This window comes from Lepidothrix coronata, unplaced genomic scaffold (assembly GCF_001604755.1).
Source record: "Lepidothrix coronata isolate B3197 unplaced genomic scaffold, Lepidothrix_coronata-1.0 Scaffold28, whole genome shotgun sequence".
NCBI lineage: Eukaryota > Metazoa > Chordata > Aves > Passeriformes > Pipridae > Lepidothrix > Lepidothrix coronata.
The window spans coordinates 1285139-1305955 of NW_016690208.1; the positions used below are offsets into that span (position 1 = coordinate 1285139).

The window sequence follows — 20817 nt, forward strand, 5'->3', positions numbered from 1 at the left end:
CCGAGGGCGGCTCGGGCAGCCGGGGGTCCGCCGCTCGCCAGCAGCCCCCCAGCCCTCCCCCGGAGGGACCTGCCCGGCCCCGCCGCGGAGCGGCCACGGCCACCGGCGCCGGCACCGGCGGGGGAAGCGCCGGCAGCGGGCCGGGATTTTCCCTGTCTGGAGAGGGGGGATTTGCTCCCAACTTCGTGGGAGCCGGTCGGTGAGAAGGGGCTGGGGAAGAAGCCTGGATTTTTCATCTTTTTCCTTTATTTTTTTTATTATAATTATTAATGTCCTCCCCCACCCCTCCGGTTGGGCTTTTATAAATTTCGGCGATTTTTTCAAAGTACCCGAATTTTGAGGGAGATCCGTTTGGAATTGGTGAATTCTCCGAGGCAGGAGCGGCGCGGCCGCAGCGCGGGGCCGGGGTCTGTGCCCGCAGCATCACCCCCGCCGAGCCCCGGGGCTGCCGGAGGCACCGAGCCCCGCCGCGGCCGCCAGCCCCGGCGCACCGAGCCCCCGCTCCACCGGGGCTGCTCCAGCGGGGATGGATCGCTGTTTTTCGTTTTCTGGCTTTTTTTTCTTTTTTTTTTCCTATTTTCTTCTTTTTTTTTTTCTTGATGTTGGCTTAGTTTTTTTTCTTTCTTTTTTTTTATTTTATTTTTTTTTATTTTTTAATTTTTTTTATTTTTTAATAGGGGTTGATCTTTCTTAATTTTTTTTTTTTTAAGGGGTAAGAAACGAGTTGATAAAATTAAACCCCTCGCGGTGCCATTAAATGGAACCCGGGATGCGAAGCGCCGCGGCTGCGCTCGAAACTTGTCGGGGCCGGAGCAGCGGCTCGGCGGGGCCGGGGAATGGGAGCGGGGGGCGGCGGGAGCCGGCTCAGGGGCCGTGTGTCCTTCTTTTCCAGGCTCCAGCCGGATTCCCCCTGGAAGATCCCGCGAGCCCGGGATGGGAATCTCCGCTCCTGATTGTCCAAACGCAATTCTTGTGCGATGGAGCCGTACGAACCAAGAATTGTGTCTGGACATCTGTAGCAGAGGTTTCACCTCCTCCGGCGGGGCTCCAGGACGCTGCTCGGGGCGCAGGACGGAGGATGGACCTTCCCCGGGCCCGGGGCACGGCAGGTAACCCTCCCGACTGCGGCCCGGCGGGACGGAGCCCGGATTTCGGGGAAACTGAGGAAACACCGGCGGCGACTCCGCTCGGCTCGGCGCGGCCGGGGGGCTCGGTCCTAATGCGTCAAACACCGGCCGGGTCCCCACCGGGACGGGCAGCCCCGGGCAGGCTCCGGGCAGGACGGAGGGGCCGAGCCGCGGGCACCGGCGCTTGCCCGTGAGCGGCGGGGCCGCAGCCCGGGCGCGGCGAGCGGGCGACCCGGCCCTGCGGCTCCATCCTGGTTTATCCCGCTGGTGTTTATTTATTTATCTATTTTAACACTGCGGTTTAATTTCATTCCGTCGTGAGCCCGGCCCTGGGGCGCGCCGGGGACCGCTCTGCACCGGGACACCCTCCTCGTCCTCCTGCCGCAGCCCCGGCCGGCCCCGGGCACACGGAGGCCGCTCCGAGTCTCCGCCGAGCCGGGAACCGTCCCCGCCGCTCGGGCACCGGGCGGGCTCGGCGGGGAGCGGCCCCGGGCCGCGGGCACGGCCCTTGCTGCCCCGGTGAGCCCCTTGGAGCGGAGCAGCCCCCGCGGAACGGCGGCCGGAGGAAGGCACGTTCTAACAGAGAGGCTTTATGAATCCACCAGCCAAGCGGCTCGGCCGGGGCTGCCAAGGAAACCCAGGAGGAGGAGGGAAGCATTACAAGATCCGAGCAGAATTTCACCAAGAGCCTATCTAGGACAAAGCTGGAGGCAGAGAATGTTTTAAAAGGCTTTTATTTCAGAAACTTTTCGTTGTTGTTGTTTTTACAGGATTTTGCTGTACCCTTCTTCTCCCACCCCCCTGGCTTCCCTCATCTTCCCATTTCTAGCTTTTTTTAGCAGTGATTGGCAGCTTTTACTACAGCAGGAGCTAAGCCACCTGGGTCTACCTGCACTATTGAGGGGAATAACAGCTCCCAGGGAAGGAACCCATCCAATCTGAGCAAACAGCTGGGGGGGATGAGAACAGACAAGCCCACCCTAAGGCACAGAAGCAGCGTAGAGGCAGGGCAGGCAGCAGCGCTGAAGACAAACCTGCCTTTTCCCATCGGGTTTCAGTCCGTTTCAAGCTGCACACCACACAGGTTCCTTGTTTTTTCAGCCAGCTCCTACCATCACCTGGAATCCCCTTCCACTGCCCTGGCCCAGCAAAGCTAACAGCCAGGAACTGGGGACAGAGAAGAGCCTTTGGCCCATCTGTGTCATTTACAAACGGCATGAGCTGGACTCAAGTCGCTGTGGCTGGATTTGGAAAAGGCTGAATATCAGTTTGTCACCAGCAGTGGGTGGAAGGTGGGGTTCCTCAGATGCAGCAGCATCGTAGTCTGTGGGTGCTTTTAGTTACGCAGGTTGTGGAGGGGTGAACGTGAGAGAGGAGAAGTCAGCTGAGGGAATTACTCTTCGGCACTCTCTGCATCAGACAGCGGAATTCCTCCGTCAGGCGCAGGGCGGGAGAAGCTCCTTGTACACAGCACCCGGGATGCTGGGCCAGGCTGCCCAAGCAGGGGCTGCTGCACTGGCTGCTCCCTCCTCCCACCTCCTCCTCGCACCTCCTGGAGACGGAGGGCTCTCGGAGCAGTGTGTGGTGCAGATCAGCTCCGGGATGCACCGACTGAGCACCAGCGAGCGGGAGCTGCCGCCGGGGACCACCGTGCGCTGCCGGAGCCAAGCCCAAATGCAGGTGAGCAGGGCGGGGGGGCAGGAACAACCATCCCGGTCAGACACTCCTGGAAGCTCACGCAGCACGTTTCAGACCTGTGGCACCAGTGCTATCCTCTGACCCCGACCCTCCGCTCTCGCCGTGGCCTCTGGGCTGGCAGGGGCCAGTCCATCTATCCGAGGAAACTTCTGGAAAGCCAACAGCATCCGTGCCCTAGCAGAGCCAAGCACACCCACTTCTACAGCGCTCACAGGACTTCCTCAGGGCACATAGTAAGAAGCCTCTCCCACTGGTGGAAAGGGTTAAAAGCCTGACTTTCCCAGGTCTTGGCACTTCAACTGTGCATCTCCAGCCCCAGCCCTTCCCTGGCCAGGCTGCAGCTCCCACCTGCACAGAACGCAGCGCAGCCTGATCAATGCTGTCCATCACGGTGACAGAAAGATCATTTGCTGCCCTGATCACTCCGTGCTGTCTCAGGCTGGGTGAGGGTTTGTTTCCCCTCCAACCAAATCATTACAAATTGACGTTGTTCGTGGGCCAGCACTTCACCCTCTGCCTCAGCTCCAGTACGAAAACAGCATGAGGGATCAGAAAAACAGAACTTTTCAAAAAAGCCTATTTCTCTCCTGCGTCCCAAAAATAAATACCACAAGTGGAAGTCACTACAGAGGGCTCTGAAGCTGTCATGTTTGCTACCTCACAGAAAAGCTAGGCAAGCCACTTTTTGTTTCCTTGCACTTCATGCCTCACCTTTCCCATGGCTGGTGCACAGACTAAGGATTGTGTTAAAAGAATCCTGGTTCCCAGCACCAAGGCAGAAGCATCCCAGCCTTGCCCCAAAACAGGCACAACTCCCCCAGAACGCCTCACTGTCTGCAAAGACACATCATCCTACTCAGGGTTCAGCACCTCTTTTCCTCCCATCACGGAAAAATAAAGTCCCACATTCTGCAGGTGCTCTCTGCTCATTAGGGTACCTGAAAGTGCAGTCAGGAGAGGTGAAATGAGGACCAAAAGATGGATGTTGTTGTGGTGGACAGTAGGCCGCAGGCTGCAGGGCTTTATTTGGATGTGTAGTAACAAGAGAACACGGTGGAAAGATGCAGAGGTCAGGCACAGGCAGTTCAAGAGAGGTTTGGGTGGGTTAAGGTTTTTGTTTGGGGTTTTTGCCCAGGGACTTGGATTTACATCCTCTTGTCTTTTCAGGAGTTCACCCGCCGTGCAATGTCGAGATGAAAACCACATTATCCTGGTCCTGGAGTTTATAATCCAGCTCACCCTGCAGGCCAAGGAAAAAAAAAAATGGTTTAAATGTCATTTCCAAATACAAGCCGCAAAGAGAAAACAGCTCATAAAAAGACGGTGAGTGTTAGGGAGAGCAGAAGGGGACAGACTGATGTTTTCATCACAAGAGAAGTGAAGGTGAGGGATCAGCCACGGCGCTGATGCTCATCAGCCCACAGCGCCTTCTGGACCAGGGTTTTGACAGAACAGGTGGTTGCCTGAGGCAGGAAAATAGCGAGGGGCTGTTTGTTGTCTGAGCACAACAGTGGGCTGAGAAGGGAAGACATTTACCAGGTGCCTGTTTGGGTAGAAATCTCCCCGTGGCCTTCACCTGCCAGGCACCCCCTGACTCCAGGGAAGGTGGTTCTGCCTGGGGCCTGGAGCTGCCAGTACCCACCACAGTCACCCTACACATGGGGGGACCCACCAGCAGTCAGAGGTGCAGAGCCCAGTGCCAGAGGCCAGGGAAAAAAAGGGTAATCTCTCTTCAGACCTTGGCTGGCTGATGAGACTCAGCAGGTTAGAGAGAGGCTCCAGGCTCCTGAACAGCCACAGCACAGGAGAGATCCCAGCCTGCCCCTTCCCCCTCAAATACAAGATGTTTTACTTGGGGCAAGAATCAGAAACAGCTTCTCTGAGAGCAACCAAAGAACAGAGAGAGCAATATTTTCAACAAAGAAAGTCAAATTTAAGGAGTACAGACCATTAGTTCCCAGTCTGCGTCGTTGATGAGCACCAAAATTCCTGGCCTCCTGCAGAACAGAGAGAAATAATTAGGATACAGGTCTGCTAAAAAGCTCCACAAACAGTTAAGAACAAGGGATGTCACAGCACAGATCACAAGCTGACTGCTTATAAAGCCAAAAAGGAATCCTAGCATGGAGGTGGAACAGGTACAGTCTGTGCCCTTTCTACATCAAATAAAGGGGAGGCAGGAGCGCTCCCAAAGCTCATTTGAATCAAAACGCACCATTCCCGAGGATGCTCCAGGATGATACATTTCCGTACGATGCAGAAGAGCCAGGTAATTAAAACCCACGCACGACAGTCGAGCGCAGAGAGCTCGATGTGAAGGTAGGGAAAGCTATTCCGGTGCCCCTACCACAGGCACTAAACACCTGGGATCCACTCCAAGCCCCTGATTCCGAGCAAAGGGATTCCCCTTCTTTGATCTTCGGTGTCCTGCAATTGTCTCTCCTGTTACCAGGGGACCTGGCACACGCTTCAGCTCACAAAGATCCGTGACGAATGTTAAACACCCCCAGCGCCACCCCGCAGTCAGGGATGGCTTGCACAGCTCACTCTGCTCCATTTCTCTTGCCTTCTTTTTTTTTTTTTTTTTCCTCCTCGCCCCCCTCATCCTCCACGAGGCTGGCCCCATTTTGACAATAAAAATACATTTCCCAGAAGAATTATTTGTTGGCATTTCTCGGAGTGACTGCTTCAGTCCCAGTGATGTCAGCAGGGAACGGACAGACCTGCTAAAACTCCTGGAATTGAGGGTACAGGCACTATGCTGCTCCAGGTGACATCAGAGACAAGGTCTACGTGGCCCTGCTTCATGTTTAAGGTTTAAAGATTTAGGGTGAGAGCTGCAAAAGATGATCTCTGTGGATAGTGTGAGGTGTGGGTGGGACACCTCCCATTATCACTTTAGCAAATCCCATGTTTTCATGGTGATTGACTTACTTCTTGCAACCAACAGGGAAAAAATATCCTAAACCACGGGGATCAACAGAAAAATACAAGGAGGATTCGTAACAGTTGTACTTACACAGATTCCCCTTGCATAAATAATTCTGGTCGTTCTTTCAGCATATTCTGTTTGATCCACTTGAGCAGGTTTCTGATATCCCCTGGAAGGAGAAAGGACAGGGTTTACAAACTGCCTGATGGCTCCTGGTGATGCAGAGCAAAGTGATTGTTTATCCAGAAAGAGCAGATGAGGAACATGCAGGATGGGTGGGGATAGCTGCAAAGAAACCACCTAACAGGATAGTCCCCCAGCAGCCTCCCACAGGCAGTCCTGTCCCAGGGGAGCCCAGGGCTCTGCCCCAAACCCCACAGTCTGGCACAAGAGGTTTCCCCAAGAAAACTCATCCCTCAAAGAATGGATTCAGCACCAATCCAGCAGCAGACCCCCAATGTTCAGATCTCTTTAACACATCCCATATCCTGTGTGTTCTGTTATCGCCCAACAAATTTTGTCTAACTGTCTGTGTGCTTAATTAGATTTAAAAAGTCCAAACAAGCAACCCTAAGAACCTGAAAAGAGCAAAGACAGACACTATCAGCACCAAAACCAGCATGAACTCTTAGAGGCATGAGCTCTGGGGCCCAAACTTGTCCATGACTTCGCACTAAACACACGTGCAGCCACTGGCCAGTCATATTTTGGACACTTGCAGCATCCCTCAGCATCACACCTGCTGCCATGGTGTGTTCCCCACGCTGTGCCTGCTTCCTCCTTCTACACTTGGTGCTTAGAGCTTCTTTATTAAAGCTCAGCCTTTATCTTTCCATTTCAGTAGGTGACAGGAAGAATTTGTCTTCATGTAAAAGGAGGAGGAGACACTGCTGGCGGGTTTTTATAGTATCAATTTTACTTTGTGAGGGAAAAACAATTTCTTTAGTGATAGCATCAGTTAATTTCCTATTGGAGAGGTGAGAAGAGACAGAAGGGAGGGGGGAATAATCCGTTACAGGGTTTAGAGAAGCTGACAAATTGCAGTGTGGAGTTCTCCTGCATTTGCCTCTATATTTCACCGTTCCACAAACCACTTCATCATTCCGAATCCACAATCAGTTATTCTCCCGGGGCTCCTTTAAACAGCCTTTTGAAAGCCCCAAAAGAGTTTTGTTTGTTTTTGAGACGCGAGGAAGCTTTTTGAAGGCACAAATCCACCAGTGAGGGCTGGAGCCCTGCTCCAAGACAAGCAGGGATGGCAGGATGGGTTTCCAGGTCTGTCTCACGTGCAGTAAGCTCGCCATAGTCACAAGGAACCTTTCCACATGTGTTTCTCTGAGCTAAACTCACTCTGTGTACCATTTCCTGTGTGTTTGCTTCATGACCAGTGAAAATAAATGTGTGTGTAGCGGCTTGACTCAGCCCAGGCATTACTCCAGGATTTTATGGGATCATGGATGTTACCCAGAGCAGAGCTGGGGTTCTTCCAAGTAACATCACCCCCTTTGCTTCTGCCACACCAAGGATGAACAGCCCTGGTGCAGGCAAGTGCACATCAACTAGGCAATGGGGATATGTCCATCTGCAGCAGATGGGGGTCTCTTTTCCTGGGGAGAGAGGGATGGGGATGCTCTGAGATTCCTTCCAGTCTGTCCCCAGCACCCCAGTCCCACCACAGGGCTGCCTGGAGCACAACAGGTATTGCTGCCTCCGAGCACTGGATAGCTCTGATCAGGGCAAAAAGAGCTGCTTTGTGCCTTAAAACTGCCTGGTGAGCCGGATCACCTGCCTGGGGCCAACCCACGACTCCCCTGTAATGGTATGTAGTTAAGAGCACAAAATAGACCATTTTCTGCCTCTTTTCTTAGCAATGTGCACCGGGGACAGTGAGAGCCGCTCAGAAGGTGTGTGTATATACATATATATATATATATTTATAGATGCACATATATTTTATATATATATACACACACCCACCACAGTGGTCCATCAGCCACCAAAACAAGAGTTAACCATATTTGCCTTCCCCTGAAAAATGCTGCTGCAACGTCAAGCCCTCAGGATCCCACACCCAAAAGGCTCCCGCTCTCCATCACCAAGAAATGAAAGCAGGAGAGGAAGGAAGATGGAGAGGAGCCTTCAGGAGGAGGAGGGGGGTGTGAAGGGGACACCAGCCCCACCGCAGCATCGCCCGCGAGCTGTTTCATATTTATGCACTTGCAGCAGGGCACACAACAATGAGCTGTGCCATATACCATTCTCCTTGCGTGGAATAAGCAGCCCTTTCCTCTGGGACCTTTCAGGAGAGATCATTTAAACAGAAACACGCTGCACCAGCTGGATAAAAGACAGCCACCTAGAAGCAGCCTGGATGGAGGGGCGAGAGGACTGATTTATTCGAGGCTGAGCTGGAAGACTCCCTCGCCCCATCTCCTTCCATAATAAATGTTATTTTCAGCCCCACCTGAGCCTACATTCATTTACTCCTACCCAGAGGTCACGTACACACATACTGAAAAATTTAGACAGCAGGAAAAAAAAAAACCCTGATACCCCTGTACATGCCTTCCCCCCTCCAAAAGGCACAAAAACTGAGACCCTTTCTCCACAGCCAACCTTAAGACATAATATTTTCATCTGCTTTATCAGCACTGAATTTTTTCACCCACCTTCATGTCTCTACGTTCTGTACACCAATATTACTAGAGCAAATCAATTATAAAGGATGACAAATGACCACAGCCATACCAAAACCATCTCCCACAAGTAAGATATTGAAAAGGAACAAGATTACTTGCATTGCAAGGGGTCTGGGGAGAAGCCATCTTGCAGCTCAGCGCCTCGAACAGCAGTGTTGATCAACAGCTCAGGCCTCTCTATGTTCTCATGATGGAAATAGTAAGAGGTAAATTACAGCACAACTGCTTATCTCTTACAGTTGACACACACAGGACATTTTCTTTCTGATACTATGCTACAGGTCTAACAGGTTCCCAGCTCCCTGGGCCAAGGATTTGCTGTGCAAACAGCAGGTCCTCTACAGATGACATAGAAGGAAGGAAAAAAATCTCAGCCTGGTCAGGCATCACATTCACTGACAAGTTAAACCATCATCACAATGCATTGATTTCACACTTGTGTTGGTTTGAAGCTGGTCCCCATCACAGAACAGAGGTGTTTGCTATTGGCAGGAGCACAGTTGTACTACAGGTGCTGCCATTTGGCTGCAAAACCCACTGTGCATTTTGGCTCAGCAGGGAGGTTCAGGTGAGAGCTGAGACAGTACAGCATTTTGCTCCAGTATCACCAACTCAAGCCCAGCTCATCCCAGTAAGGACATATTTTTATCTGCTGCACGGTCTTAACGAAATCCTTTTGATAGCCCACTTGATTTCACTCACAGCAAACAAATATCCACACCAAAAAACATCCTCTAATTCTCATTAACTGTCCTCACCCTTGGCAGCATGACCAGAGGAGCAAGACTGAACTGGCCCAGGATGCTGAAATATTCTCAAACTGCAAAGGAACGACTGAAGCACATGGTAGGAAATCCCTGTCTTATTTGTATACACAGACAGCTTCTGTTGCCTGTGCTAACAGTACATCAACCCCCCCCTCCAAATTCTCAGGAAAAAATAATCTAAAGTTAATTAAAAAAAAAAAAAAGAAAAACTGACAAACGTTTGGGAAAACTGCTTAGTTCAAGTGCACAGATGGGAGCTCAAGCCCACAATATATGCAGAAAACAAATCACCCAGAGAAACACAGCGCTCAGGAAAACGAGGTGACACAAAGTCATTGCCTTGTCACACAGGCAGACGGGATGCAGGAACTGCAGCGAGCACATACAGAACCCAACAGCCTCGGCTCCTTTTCAGCCCAGCTGCACCACAAACACTCCTGGATGTGGCAGACAGAACTGCACAGTCTGCTCTGCCCTCCTGAGAATCCTCCAAGGCCTGATCTTCTGCATTACCCCAACTGTTCCTTCATGAAGAATCTGCTTGAGCTTCCTATGCCACCAGAAAAGCATCTAAGACTCCATTTTAGCACTGCCTGGAACAAGAGCCAGGGTTCATTTGCACCCTCAAAGCCAGGGCTGAAATCCATAGATCTTTCCTAGCTCAATAAAACCTCCTGGGCCTGACAGATTCAACAGTGATAACTCAGCAAGGAGGGCACTTGCAGAGGGAAACCAGGTGCCTTGAATAAGAAACACGAAGCTGGGTGTTGCGCTAGAAGGATCTCACACTGAACTGATAAATGCACAGACTCAAGGAAGGATTTTGTGCAACTGTGATACCAGTTGACACAAACACACAGCTCTTGGCTCCTTGGGAGCTGCACAGGTCACTGGCAGATTCACACACACACACAACAACCAAACACTTTAAAATCCACATTCAAACCCACACAGCGCATGCAGTGCCTCGAAGGGCATCCAGAAGGAGTAATTACACCCATATTCTTGTCTTGGTTGAAGAACCAGGATTATTTCAGGGAAATAGGGGAACCCTATAAAGGCTGAACCATGGAAAATTCCCTTCTGGTCTGCAATAAATAAGATATATGCAGCACTGGTCACTAAGGGGTCAGTGCTGCCAGAGCACAGCGCTTTCCCGGCCGCCTTGCGGATCCCTCCCTGTGGGGTACCATTTCTTTGACCCAGAATAAGATCATTTATCATACTGACCATGGCTGAGCTCCAATTTGCTGAGGTCACTAACTCTGGACGAGCGCTGCTCCACCCACATTCTCAGCCACCGGCCTGTAACCATGACAAAGCCCCTTCCCTGCCGCTCCTCTGCCATTATTCCCCCTGCCTGCATGGAAATGTATGGAAAGACAATTTGTATGCCCCTTTCCCTGCTTAAGCAGCTTGTTTTTAAAACAGACAAACCAGCTCCCAATACCTGCTGTCCCTCTAGGTGCACGACTTCTCTTTTGGATCTTAGGACCCTCCAGGAATCTGCTCCCTAAAAGAGCTCAAAACCTGATCTAATGGATCCTTCTGACTCCTGCAGTCTCCCATCTGATATGCAAATCATTCTCTGAAGCAGACCATGGTGTGCCATAAACTGCAGAAGAAGACCTGGAATAGCTGATGTGAATGGAGTCACAGGCAAATGGGTTTGGTACTACACAGAGTGAGCAGCCAGGCAAAATTCTGCAGCAAGAGGAAAATCCATTTTGTCTGACAAGTGCACAAGCCAATCCTGCCACACACTGGAATGGGCAGTGATTTAAGTACTAGGGAAGAAATTAGGGGGTAACTACAGCCAGGCATAAGAGAATTCCAATGGTTGCTCTCATCTGTTCTTGTCTGCTTCAAACTAAGGTCTTGGCTTGTCTAATTTTAAATTGTTTTATGACATCTTTTTTCTTGCTTCTCAGCTAAAAGAGCAACACTCTTCTTCATTTTCTTGTGTCCACAAAATGGGAAAGGATCACAGAGGTCTTTCACAGCCTTCCTGTTAGCAGTGAAGACTCAGATCCCAGCTATCACCCAGCAGTTCTCAGCCCAGAGGTTTTAATCACAACGCTCATGAGCTGGAGAGGAGCTGCTTGGGATCTTCTGCTCCCCACAGATTGCTGGTAGGAGAACACAAGTTCAAGAGATCTCCAATTCCACCGCTAGCCAGCAGCAAGCCTCCAGATCCATCAGCTCCCATGAAAAAAAAAAAGCAGCTCCGAGCTGATTCTCAGGGTAAACCTAATCCCTACTCATTTCCAAAGTCAGAGCATCTAATCCCGTAACACCCAACGCTATTGTCACTTCAGGCTCCCCAATAAATGCCAGTGCACCAAACTGTCTCTTTTAATTAGGATCACAGATCACCAGTGCTGGCCCAGGGTCTTGCCTCTCGTTCAAAATTGTCAAAGGAAGGAACAGAGAGAGCCTCAAAGACCATCGTCCCCGCAGCCAAGTACCAGCCTGGGGATCGCACACATTAAAAAACACATCTCCTTAACAGGTCCTGGGATTTTATTCCTCTGCCAGTGCAGAATATTTCTCAACAAAAGACCATCCTGAGCCTTGCCTGCTCTGATTTTAAGAGGCTTGAGCAGTGTAGACTTGCTACCAAACCCCAAGGAGACTGTGCCATGGTCTAATAGTTTTTGCAGTCAGGAATCTTCTGCTAATGCACTAAACTCCCATTTCTTCATTCCTCCCAATCAATCTATGCTAGATGATATTGCATCACCCTGGCTATAATCTGTCCTTCCCAATGATAAAGGAGATATCCCACCTCATCACTTTTCTATTCATTTATCCTGTTTAACCTTGAATGTTACTGGTTAATTTTTTTTTTTAAGCTCTCAAGAAGACAATTCAGAGAATGCACTACTAACCACTGGCACAAAGCTCAGCCAAAACCCAGCAAACTGAAATTTCCCCTCTCTTCTGTTTTTCTGGTTTCTGAGTTTTGTGTGTGCGCACAGGCACTGGGGGGTTAAAAAGGGAAACATTTTTGCTATTACAAGACACTACACGGAGCTCATGTGAGATCCCAGACCACAGAGGAAGGTGGCTGCTCCTGCCAGCATGCAGAGGGATTCCCTGGCAGCCTGGCACTGCCCTGCACACAGCCAGCACGGCCGAGGGAATCCCCTGGGCTGGGCTATCCCTGGCACTGCCAGCTGGATCAGAAAATGCCTTGAAGTCAACTCCTTGCCCCCCTCCCAGCCTGGCTGGTGGTTGGTGTCCCCTGTGGCTGCTGGATGAGTCAGTGTCTCAGCTCGGCTCAGGAACTGCCATGATTTTATTCCTCTAAATACGGAAATCGCCTCTCGCTCTTGGGCTCAGATCTGCTTTGCTATTATTAGACTTTCATACAGGGCCAAGCACCATTAAACCGATTCCTGTCCACCCAAACCAGCCACCCCCACAGATACTCCAAGCCCCTCGGTCTCACTTGAAAGGGGAAAAGAAAGGGCCAGTGAGATGATCAGGGTGGAGGAGAGGGGGGTTAAGATTTACAAGTGAATGGAGGTAAGAATGGAGCAGTTTGTGGGATAAAGGGGCTGCGGAGGGAGCTTTACAGATGTGCAGAGGGACGGCGGCTCATTGTTTAATTAAGCAGAAAGTGGCTCTTTTGAAAAGCAATTTTGCACAGGAGCTCTGAGCTCAGCAAACAACTCCTGCGAGTGAGGGCAGGAGGAGAAAGGAACAGCTGGCCCGGAGCCGTGTGAACCGCATGCTAAGCGGTTTAAAGGGCCCGGATCCTCCTCCCCAGCCCTGCTCCGCTGCCACCCTCTGAACAGCGCTGTCAGCACAGCAAATCCCACCGAGAGAAAAGAGGGAGCGCAGGGGGGGTGGCACGGAGGGGTTATCCTGCTAGGTGTCCACACTGCAATACAGCGGCTGGGAAGGAGGGTGTAACAGCCAGGCTTTGTTATCCCAGGGATTTGGTCACACACAAGAGCTGGTTTCTCAGTGCTTGGGAAGATCCTTCCACAATGAGTTGGGATGAACTGATCCAGTAATGTGGCTCCACGGCCTCCCAGGAGGGTGCTGGGGCTGCTCCTGTGAGGATGAGCGTTTGTTTCCCTGTTCCCTGTGAAGGGATTCGTGGTCTCCCTGGGACAGGGACCCAGAGCTCTGCCTGCAGCCAGGACGGCTGCACACGTGGCAGGGACTGCTCCATCCCAAAGCAGCAGTGCTGCGGCACCACACCGGGCTCTGTGCTGCAAACACACTGCTGGATCCTGCAGGAGCAGCCAGAACCCAGGATCCAGCCTGAGCTCCCACCTTATGTCCCCTTCCCTTGCCACCAGATCTATAATTTCCTGGCTAAGAGAGATGCAAGAGTAGGATGCACAAGCAGGGGACTAACCCGAATCCTTTGAGAGCTGTGAGTGCCACACACTGTGGTTAAAAAGATTTGACTGCATGAAGTTTTCCATAGAGCTATGGGTTTTTTTTTCTCATCATTCTTCTAATAAGCCTCTGCATCACCCAATATATTTTTATTCTTTCTTTGGAGCAAGTTTTAAAATGTTAGGAATAATAAACAGAGCAATAAAAGCATTCCAGAATATTAATGACTTAACTACAATGTACTCTGTAGCAATAGCACTGGGCACTTACAACCAACACCAACTGCTACTCTTGATTTTACACGTTGTTTTGGCACAGCACCCCAGTCAACTCTGAACACGTGCCATGCTGTATTTTTTTAAGCCACTCTGCCTGTATCACAGGCCTGATCTCTCGAGATCCCCAGGCTCTTTCCCGAGAAGATGAATGCTCCCAAGTCCCCAGCAGTCCTCCATGCTGTGCAGAACAAGGCCCCTGGAAAGCAAAGCTCTCGAGGAGCAGACCATGCTCTTCTCTACAGGGATTCAACTTAAACAGCACTTGGCAGATTATTTTCATTTTCCCTCTAAAAAAAAAAAAATCTGATTAGCAGTGGGCTTTTTTTCCCTGGGGTTTTGGTAAAGAGAAACCACAAACAATTACCAAAACACACTGATTAATAATTTATCCTTCCAGACTCATAAGTGCCAAAACACAGTGTGAATTCATGATTAGCCCAAAAGGCCCGAGTGAGCACTGCTGAAACTGGTCACTGCTGCTCCAAAAACACAAGTCTCACCACCGATGCCGCAGGAGAAGCTGGAATTCAAAGGCCTGCAAGCAGCCTGCAGCACAAGTGCCAGAGACTTTACACACAGCCCCAGCCTCTGGATGCAACATCCAGTAGACAGCACAGCCAGAGGGGTTTTGTAAACACTCTTCATCAGCATGATGCTGCTGAGCTAAACCTGCAATGACTACAAGGGTTAAACAATGCCAGTGACTTCCTACCCTCCCAACAGCATCCATGCAACCATGGCCAAGACAAATCCACCACTGTGAGTCCCAGCGAGATGGAGGAAGGAGCTCCGGCATCCCTTGCAGAGCAGTCATACAATGATCTATTTGATTACTGAAGCACTTGGTTAAATTACTGTGGCTTGTTTCAGGAGGAGGCTGCCAAATACATTTTCAGTTTTTAATCTAGGGTTTCTCTCTTTTATGCTCCATTGTCTCTAATAGCCTCTTAGATGCTTGAAAATAAAGTTGATTTCCCTGCCAATTTAATCCTCTCTCTATGTGACAAATATCGTTATTCCCCCAGCTGCTTTCTCCCACACACTGTTTTCATGCAGAAGAAGCCAACAGGGCATAATGCCTTTAGATCCTCTAACAGCATTATCAGTGAGATCATCAGAATAGCCAGCAATTTGGGGCAAGATTCTTGTCTCACTTGAGGTCTTCTTTCTGCAACAGCTCCACAAGATTACACAGGACTACACAAAGTGTGGCTTAGTTAGATCTGCTGGCCTATGCACATATACCACACCTTTTCAAGTTCCTAGTTGGCAGCAACTCCAACAAGCAGGCTGAGGCAGCTCTGCTTTGGAAATAAAGAACTGCTGTTCAACTGATATTAGGATACAAAAAGCCCCTTGGATAATAAAAATAGGTCCCGCCACACGGCTGTACCCCTTGTGGCTTGCTCTTGTCCCATTTGCAGCTTCCTTCCTTCTGCCTTTCCTAATCCCTCCAGGAGTCCACCTCCAGGCATCACAAAAGGACAGAGAATCAAATCTTCTTGAAAAAAGTTAACTGGATCTGGAACCCACCTACTTTCCACCTACTGCCCATTACCAGGAAAAGAGAAATGATCACAAATGATCAACCAATGTTATCACTCAGAGAACATTGACTGCCCCTGTCAACTATGGAGCACAGCTTGTTTTATCATGTAAATATATGTAGGTATTTCTTCATATAATTTTCTACCTCCCCCCACCTCTGGGATATATATAAAAATGCCTAAACAATTAAAATATTGCTGTGCCCAATGTCCCAGAGAGAAGCAGCTGCTCTGCAAAAAGGAGGACAAAGACAAAAATAACCTAGAGAGAAAGGAAGAGTAGGTAAGAGAGGCCAAAATGGCCAAAAATAAGCTTGGCAGATAATGAAATCACTTAAAATGGGGTTAGAAGTGCAGGTGTTCAAGCAGTGTTCATGCTACAGGTCTTTCCCTGGAGTACTCAGTGATGGACATTCAGGGTAAGCAACAGGATGTGCTGAGCAGAACTGAGCTGTTTTATTTCTCTAATCATTGCAATTCTGGCTGCAGCAAGGAACATGCTATATATATATCTCTATATATATCGATATCTATCTTTATTTACACAGAGATAGGTGAATTAAACTTTCTTACTGTGAACCAGGGAAATACACAGCATTAGGAACAACATAAAATCGCACAGACCTACCAGATTTCTTATTCACATGTTTTTTACATGATTCTATTGATTCCTCACCACTACAACATAATGGTCTTCTGGAAATATTATGAGGGGTGTCTCCAGCAGTCTGTTACTGTCAGACATTAACCCCACATGTTCCTGCCTCATCCCTGTGCTGGAAAACATGGCAGCAGGAAAAGCTGGGAGCAATAATGTGCTAGATGAATCTGGAATGAATCACTGGAGATCATGAGTTTGAACCCTGAGACCGAGACAGACCTTCAGGGAGAGATTTATCCTTTAGGATAAACTCAGATCCTAGTGAAGTCCACAGAAGTCTTTGCAGCAGCTTCAAGTGGGAATGGATCAGGCCACAAACAGTTGCACTGCTGACAATCATGGGGCTAGAAGAATCATTTTTTGGTATTAATACCCTCCCTTCCCCTGGCAGAAATAAACATCTCCTGTAATAATCCCTTCTTCCTGAGTATCTGATCATGGTTTGAACACCACTAAGGCAGTGGGTGTTACTGGGTATTTTAAATTTACAGAGCACTGAAGAAAATTATGCTCTATCCCCCAAGTTTATAAACCAACTAAATGAGTGTTTTAGCATTTCTTCACTGCCTTCCATTTAAGGATCTTAAGTGCTTTAACAGTGCTGGAATTTAATGGTGAACTCTCTTGTGATACATGAAAGTATCACTATAACCTCACTAGCAACAGGGGAAAGTTAAGCAACATGACTAAACTCACAAAGCAAATCAGCATCAGGTCATGTTTCTGGAGCCTCAGTCCCCATCCTTACCCACAAGATAACACAATATTCCAGTGCTCCTAATTATATTTGAATTACATGTACTTATGTCCAAGCATCAAAAGCACTTCTACCAATCTCTAATTACTTCCAGGCACAGCAAGAAGATTTCAGGCCTGGAGGTTCCCAGCACACAGATTATGGTATTAGCCATTCATGAGATATTAGTTAACATTCCCTGATGCTCTGTATTATTTCAGTTTATAATCCCACTCAAATATCACAAAGCAGTGCTATCTAGGTGGAAGAATTCAGAGCATACCTGTGGCAAAATTACATTGCCACTGAAGTACGGACACACAAGTGAGTTAGTGCAGCACTGCTCAGTATTGATATTCCAAATGACAAACCAGAGATGATGACTGTCTATCCCTGGAACACTGGTTTGTATTGCAGGGAAGGCCACAGGCAGGATGTACAGCATCACATTTGAGCATTAAATTTGCTGTTTTCAACGGTGGAGTTAATATAAAATTATTATCTATACTTGAAAGTCAAATAAGTAGATAAAATAAGTTTGTTACACTGCTACGCTCCCCCCACATATCTGTACACTACATACACACACACATACATATATATACATATGTGCCTTTTGGAAATCTCAGAACAGGCAGGGAAAAACAATGAGAGAAGAGGTTATTGGTAGTTTCAAGTACCAAGCAAGACAGACACAGACTCGATGGAAACATCCAGAAGCTGTTGTCTATCCAGGAGGAGGGAGGCAAGACTTAAGGAAGGACTCAATTCCCAAGTGCTTAGAGGACAAGGAAAGATGCTCAGACTTTGAGGACCAACCCTTGTTTTCCAAGCTACCCAATCCACTGCACGTCTGAAAGAGCTTTTAAAACACTTTGATCCTCATTGCCAACTAGAAGTGCTGTACAAACCAGCTTTGTTTCATCTGTTGCCATTCTTTCAAGTTATCCAGCAGGTTCTGATACTCACAAGGCTCTGGTTGACAGGGCAAAGTCACCTGATGCTTTTTGACACCATCGAACAAGAGTTCTGCACCACCTCTGAAATAAAAACAATGAACCACTGAGATTTTGCTTTATTGTCAGAAGGGAGACAGTACAAAAGAGGCGATTTACATAGATGGCACAGCAGAGAAAACAAATGACACAGACTATATTTAGCACAGGATTCCCTTTGTCTTTTTTTTTTTTCCCCCTGTCACAAACCACAAGTTCTTGGGGGGGAGCTGCCAGATCCCATCTCCAACACATACAGGAGGCTCTGCTGTGGGCCAGGACCCCACAGTGCCAGGCATTATCCCAAAGGAACGGGAACACGGTTCCCATCTCCGAGTGCTCACAAACCTAAACAACATTCCAGCCACCACGTCACGTCCAATGTTGCTCATCCCTGACCTCTTTTAGCCAGAAGTCTCAAAAACTGAGCATCCCTCTGGGATAAATGTTCCCCCAGTTTCCACTTGTGAGCATGGGGAGAGAGGAAACGACTCACATGAGGTTACAGAGCAAGTCAGGGGCAGCAATCCCCGAGTCCTGGCAACCCTTTCTTGATCTACAAAGTGTTCCTGAGAGAGACTTGACTGGGGGAAGCAAGTAGAGAGGATGACAAGTTAAAATATAAATAAATAAATACACAATCCTCCTGCACTGAACAACTTGATGAACGTCCCTCCTCTGACACTCGGAACACCCTGGGGGACCAGGGAACAAGTGGTGGCTCCTGCAGGCACAGGAGATCAGGTGTGAGCAGGACATGCAGAGGCTGCTAAGCACAGGAGCTGGTCCTCACACTGGGATTTAAATTGGGTCCAGGCACCTAATCTTGGGCTCTTCAAAGGAACAATTAACTTTTGTAACTTCAACTCAGAAGCCTCAGCAAACTCCTCGCCTTTCTGGAAAAAGAACAACTGTGAAAATCTTGAGCTTTACCAACATCCATCAGTTTTCATGATGTTGTGAGGCCAGAGGCCAAACTCAGATTATAAAACTTCATTGTGTGAGTAGGGACACAGGTAATAAACACAAAAGCTACTTTTAGATATGGGACATAACAGCAGAGTGTGACCTTTTGACTCTAAACTGAATTCTAGACTGGGCAAGGTTTTAACAACTAGAAAACTCTTAAAAAACTCAACTCAATACTCAAGTGAGGCTGAAAAATGACCAACCCATTTTCAAAGGGCACATAACCGTGGCAAAATATCCTTCCAGCTTAAATGTAGATTACTTCAGAAAAATTTCCCTATGAAGTTACTTTACTGGTGCCTCTCCTCCCTTGGAAACCAACACAATAAAGAGAAATATTTAAAACCAACCAATCCCCACCTAAAGAACCAACAAAGATACATCCAGACGTTACTAAGCTCCTTTAAATTCAATATCTAAAAACGCCCCAGTAGGTTTTCTTGGCTCTGCAGTGGCAGAGCACAACAGAACCCTTGTTGTGCCCTCAGCAGCACTACTTATATGCAGCAAACCCTCCTAAAGGGCACTCTGTTGGTGTTCTTCCCCCAGCTCACAACAAATAGTTATCTCCAAATTGAAGCAGCGATTTATTAACACGAGCCCGAGATTCATGGGAGGGAACAAGTCACAACAATTATATGAAAAACATTTTTTCATGTAATGAAAACAAGGTCACGCTTTGTTGCAGCGGGAAATGTAGATTGCAGGATAAGGTCCTTCTGTAAAGCGGGAGCCGTGGGGGACTCAGCTGTGGTTCCTACATAGAGAGCTCATTTATGCATTTCCAAGGGAAGCAAAAATGCATTTCACTCTTCTGGGAAAATTAGGAGAGTTTGCTGCAGCTGGAAGCGGGAAAGACTGAGGAAAGGATTCTTAAGGAGAAGGGTGTTTAAAGGGTTATGGCATTTCTGTGTTCGTGAAAGGGTGGGAAAAAGCGAATAAATAGCAGCCTTTTAGCTTCTGCTAAAAGGAGGCTTTAACGAAATAACACCAGTATTTCCACAAATATGCACAGCTTCCACTGCAAACGCTTTAGGTTCCCAGGGCCAGAGTGTGAGCAAGGATGATATTACAGTAGAAAAGGCCTGGAAACCGAAATGCTGCAGAGTGAGGGTGCAGCTGTTTGACACCGACACAGCTGGGACACAAAGCACAGCGAGGGCACATGTACACACACAGACACACACAAGTACACGTACGGAGGGGGGGAAAAAAGCCGAAAAACGAGTGGGAGGTTTTTATAAATAATTTTAATAATTAAAAAAAAAAAAAAAAAGAAAAATAAGAGGTAGAAAGTAGAGAAAGGAAAGGAGTGGCACAGGACGCTCACACAGAGACGGCAGGGAGGCCCCGGGGCAGACGGGCAGGTCCAGCGCTGCGGACACCCCCTCGGCGGTGCCCGACCCCTCGGTTCCCCGGGGGCGGCCGCTCCTGCCACCCCCGGCCCGCAGCCCCCGCGGCAGCGGCGGCGCCCGGGCCCAGCCGCGCCCGCGGCGGGCCAGCAGGCCACGCGCACCAGCCGCGCGCGCCTCGGTGCCGCGGCCGCCTCACCGAGGGCACCATCGCGGCCCTGCCGCGCCCGGCAGCGCCCTGCCCTCCGCCCGGGCCCCGCTCCCGGCCCCGCCGCCCGCGCTCACCCGAACTCCACCTGCAGCGACACGGGCGCCGCCATCTTGGGCGGGCGGGCGCGCGAGAGGGGCCGGCGCGCGCGCGGGCCGCGCCGGAAGTGCCTCGCGGGCGGCTTCCGGCCGCGCCGCGTTGCCACGGCAACGGCGGGGGATGGAGAGGCGGCCTGGGCCGAGGCTGGGACCGGGGCCCGGGAGAGCCCCAGAGGAGCTCCCGCAGTGCCGGGCAACGCTGCCTGTGTCCCCCGAAAGTGCTATTTTAAAATACCTGGGCGCTGGCGCCAGGCGATGTTACTTTAAAATACCCGTTTCTACGCCAAGTTCACTACTGGTCGCGCACAGAGCCCCTTTCACATGCTTAGGGCTGCACACAGAGCCCTTGGTGTGCCCGAAGCGCTTGGGCTTCGGGGAGGCGGGAGCTGCA

General features: G+C 49.6%; 1 protein-coding gene across 1 annotated transcript; it reads right to left on the reverse strand.

Annotated features, from left to right (window-relative positions):
* Positions 1 to 1849: 1849 nt before the first annotated feature.
* URM1 (ubiquitin related modifier 1) lies at positions 1850 to 20478 on the reverse strand. Its single transcript, XM_017810378.1, has 5 exons — positions 20406 to 20478; positions 17774 to 17844; positions 5845 to 5926; positions 4774 to 4822; positions 1850 to 4065 (listed from the first exon to the last, which is right to left on the reverse strand). The coding sequence occupies exons 1-5, from the start codon at positions 20438 to 20440 to the stop codon at positions 3997 to 3999; spliced, it is 306 nt and encodes a 101-aa protein (XP_017665867.1). The 5' UTR covers positions 20441 to 20478; the 3' UTR covers positions 1850 to 3996.
* Between the last annotated feature and the right edge of the window lie 339 nt (positions 20479 to 20817).

What these genes read in the sequence shown, in the direction of transcription:
- URM1 (XM_017810378.1), bottom strand. Translation starts at nt 20,440, where the DNA reads ATGGCGGCGCCCGTGTCGCTGCAGGTGGAGTTCGG. An exon ending in GCCCTGTCAACCAGAGCCTT is followed by an intron (nt 5,927 to 17,773) that starts GTGAGTATCAGA and finishes TTCTCCTTCCAG; the next exon opens with GGGATATCAGAAACCTGCTC. An exon ending in TTTATGCAAGGGGAATCTGT is followed by an intron (nt 4,823 to 5,844) that starts GTAAGTACAACT and finishes TCTGTTCTGCAG; the next exon opens with GAGGCCAGGAATTTTGGTGC.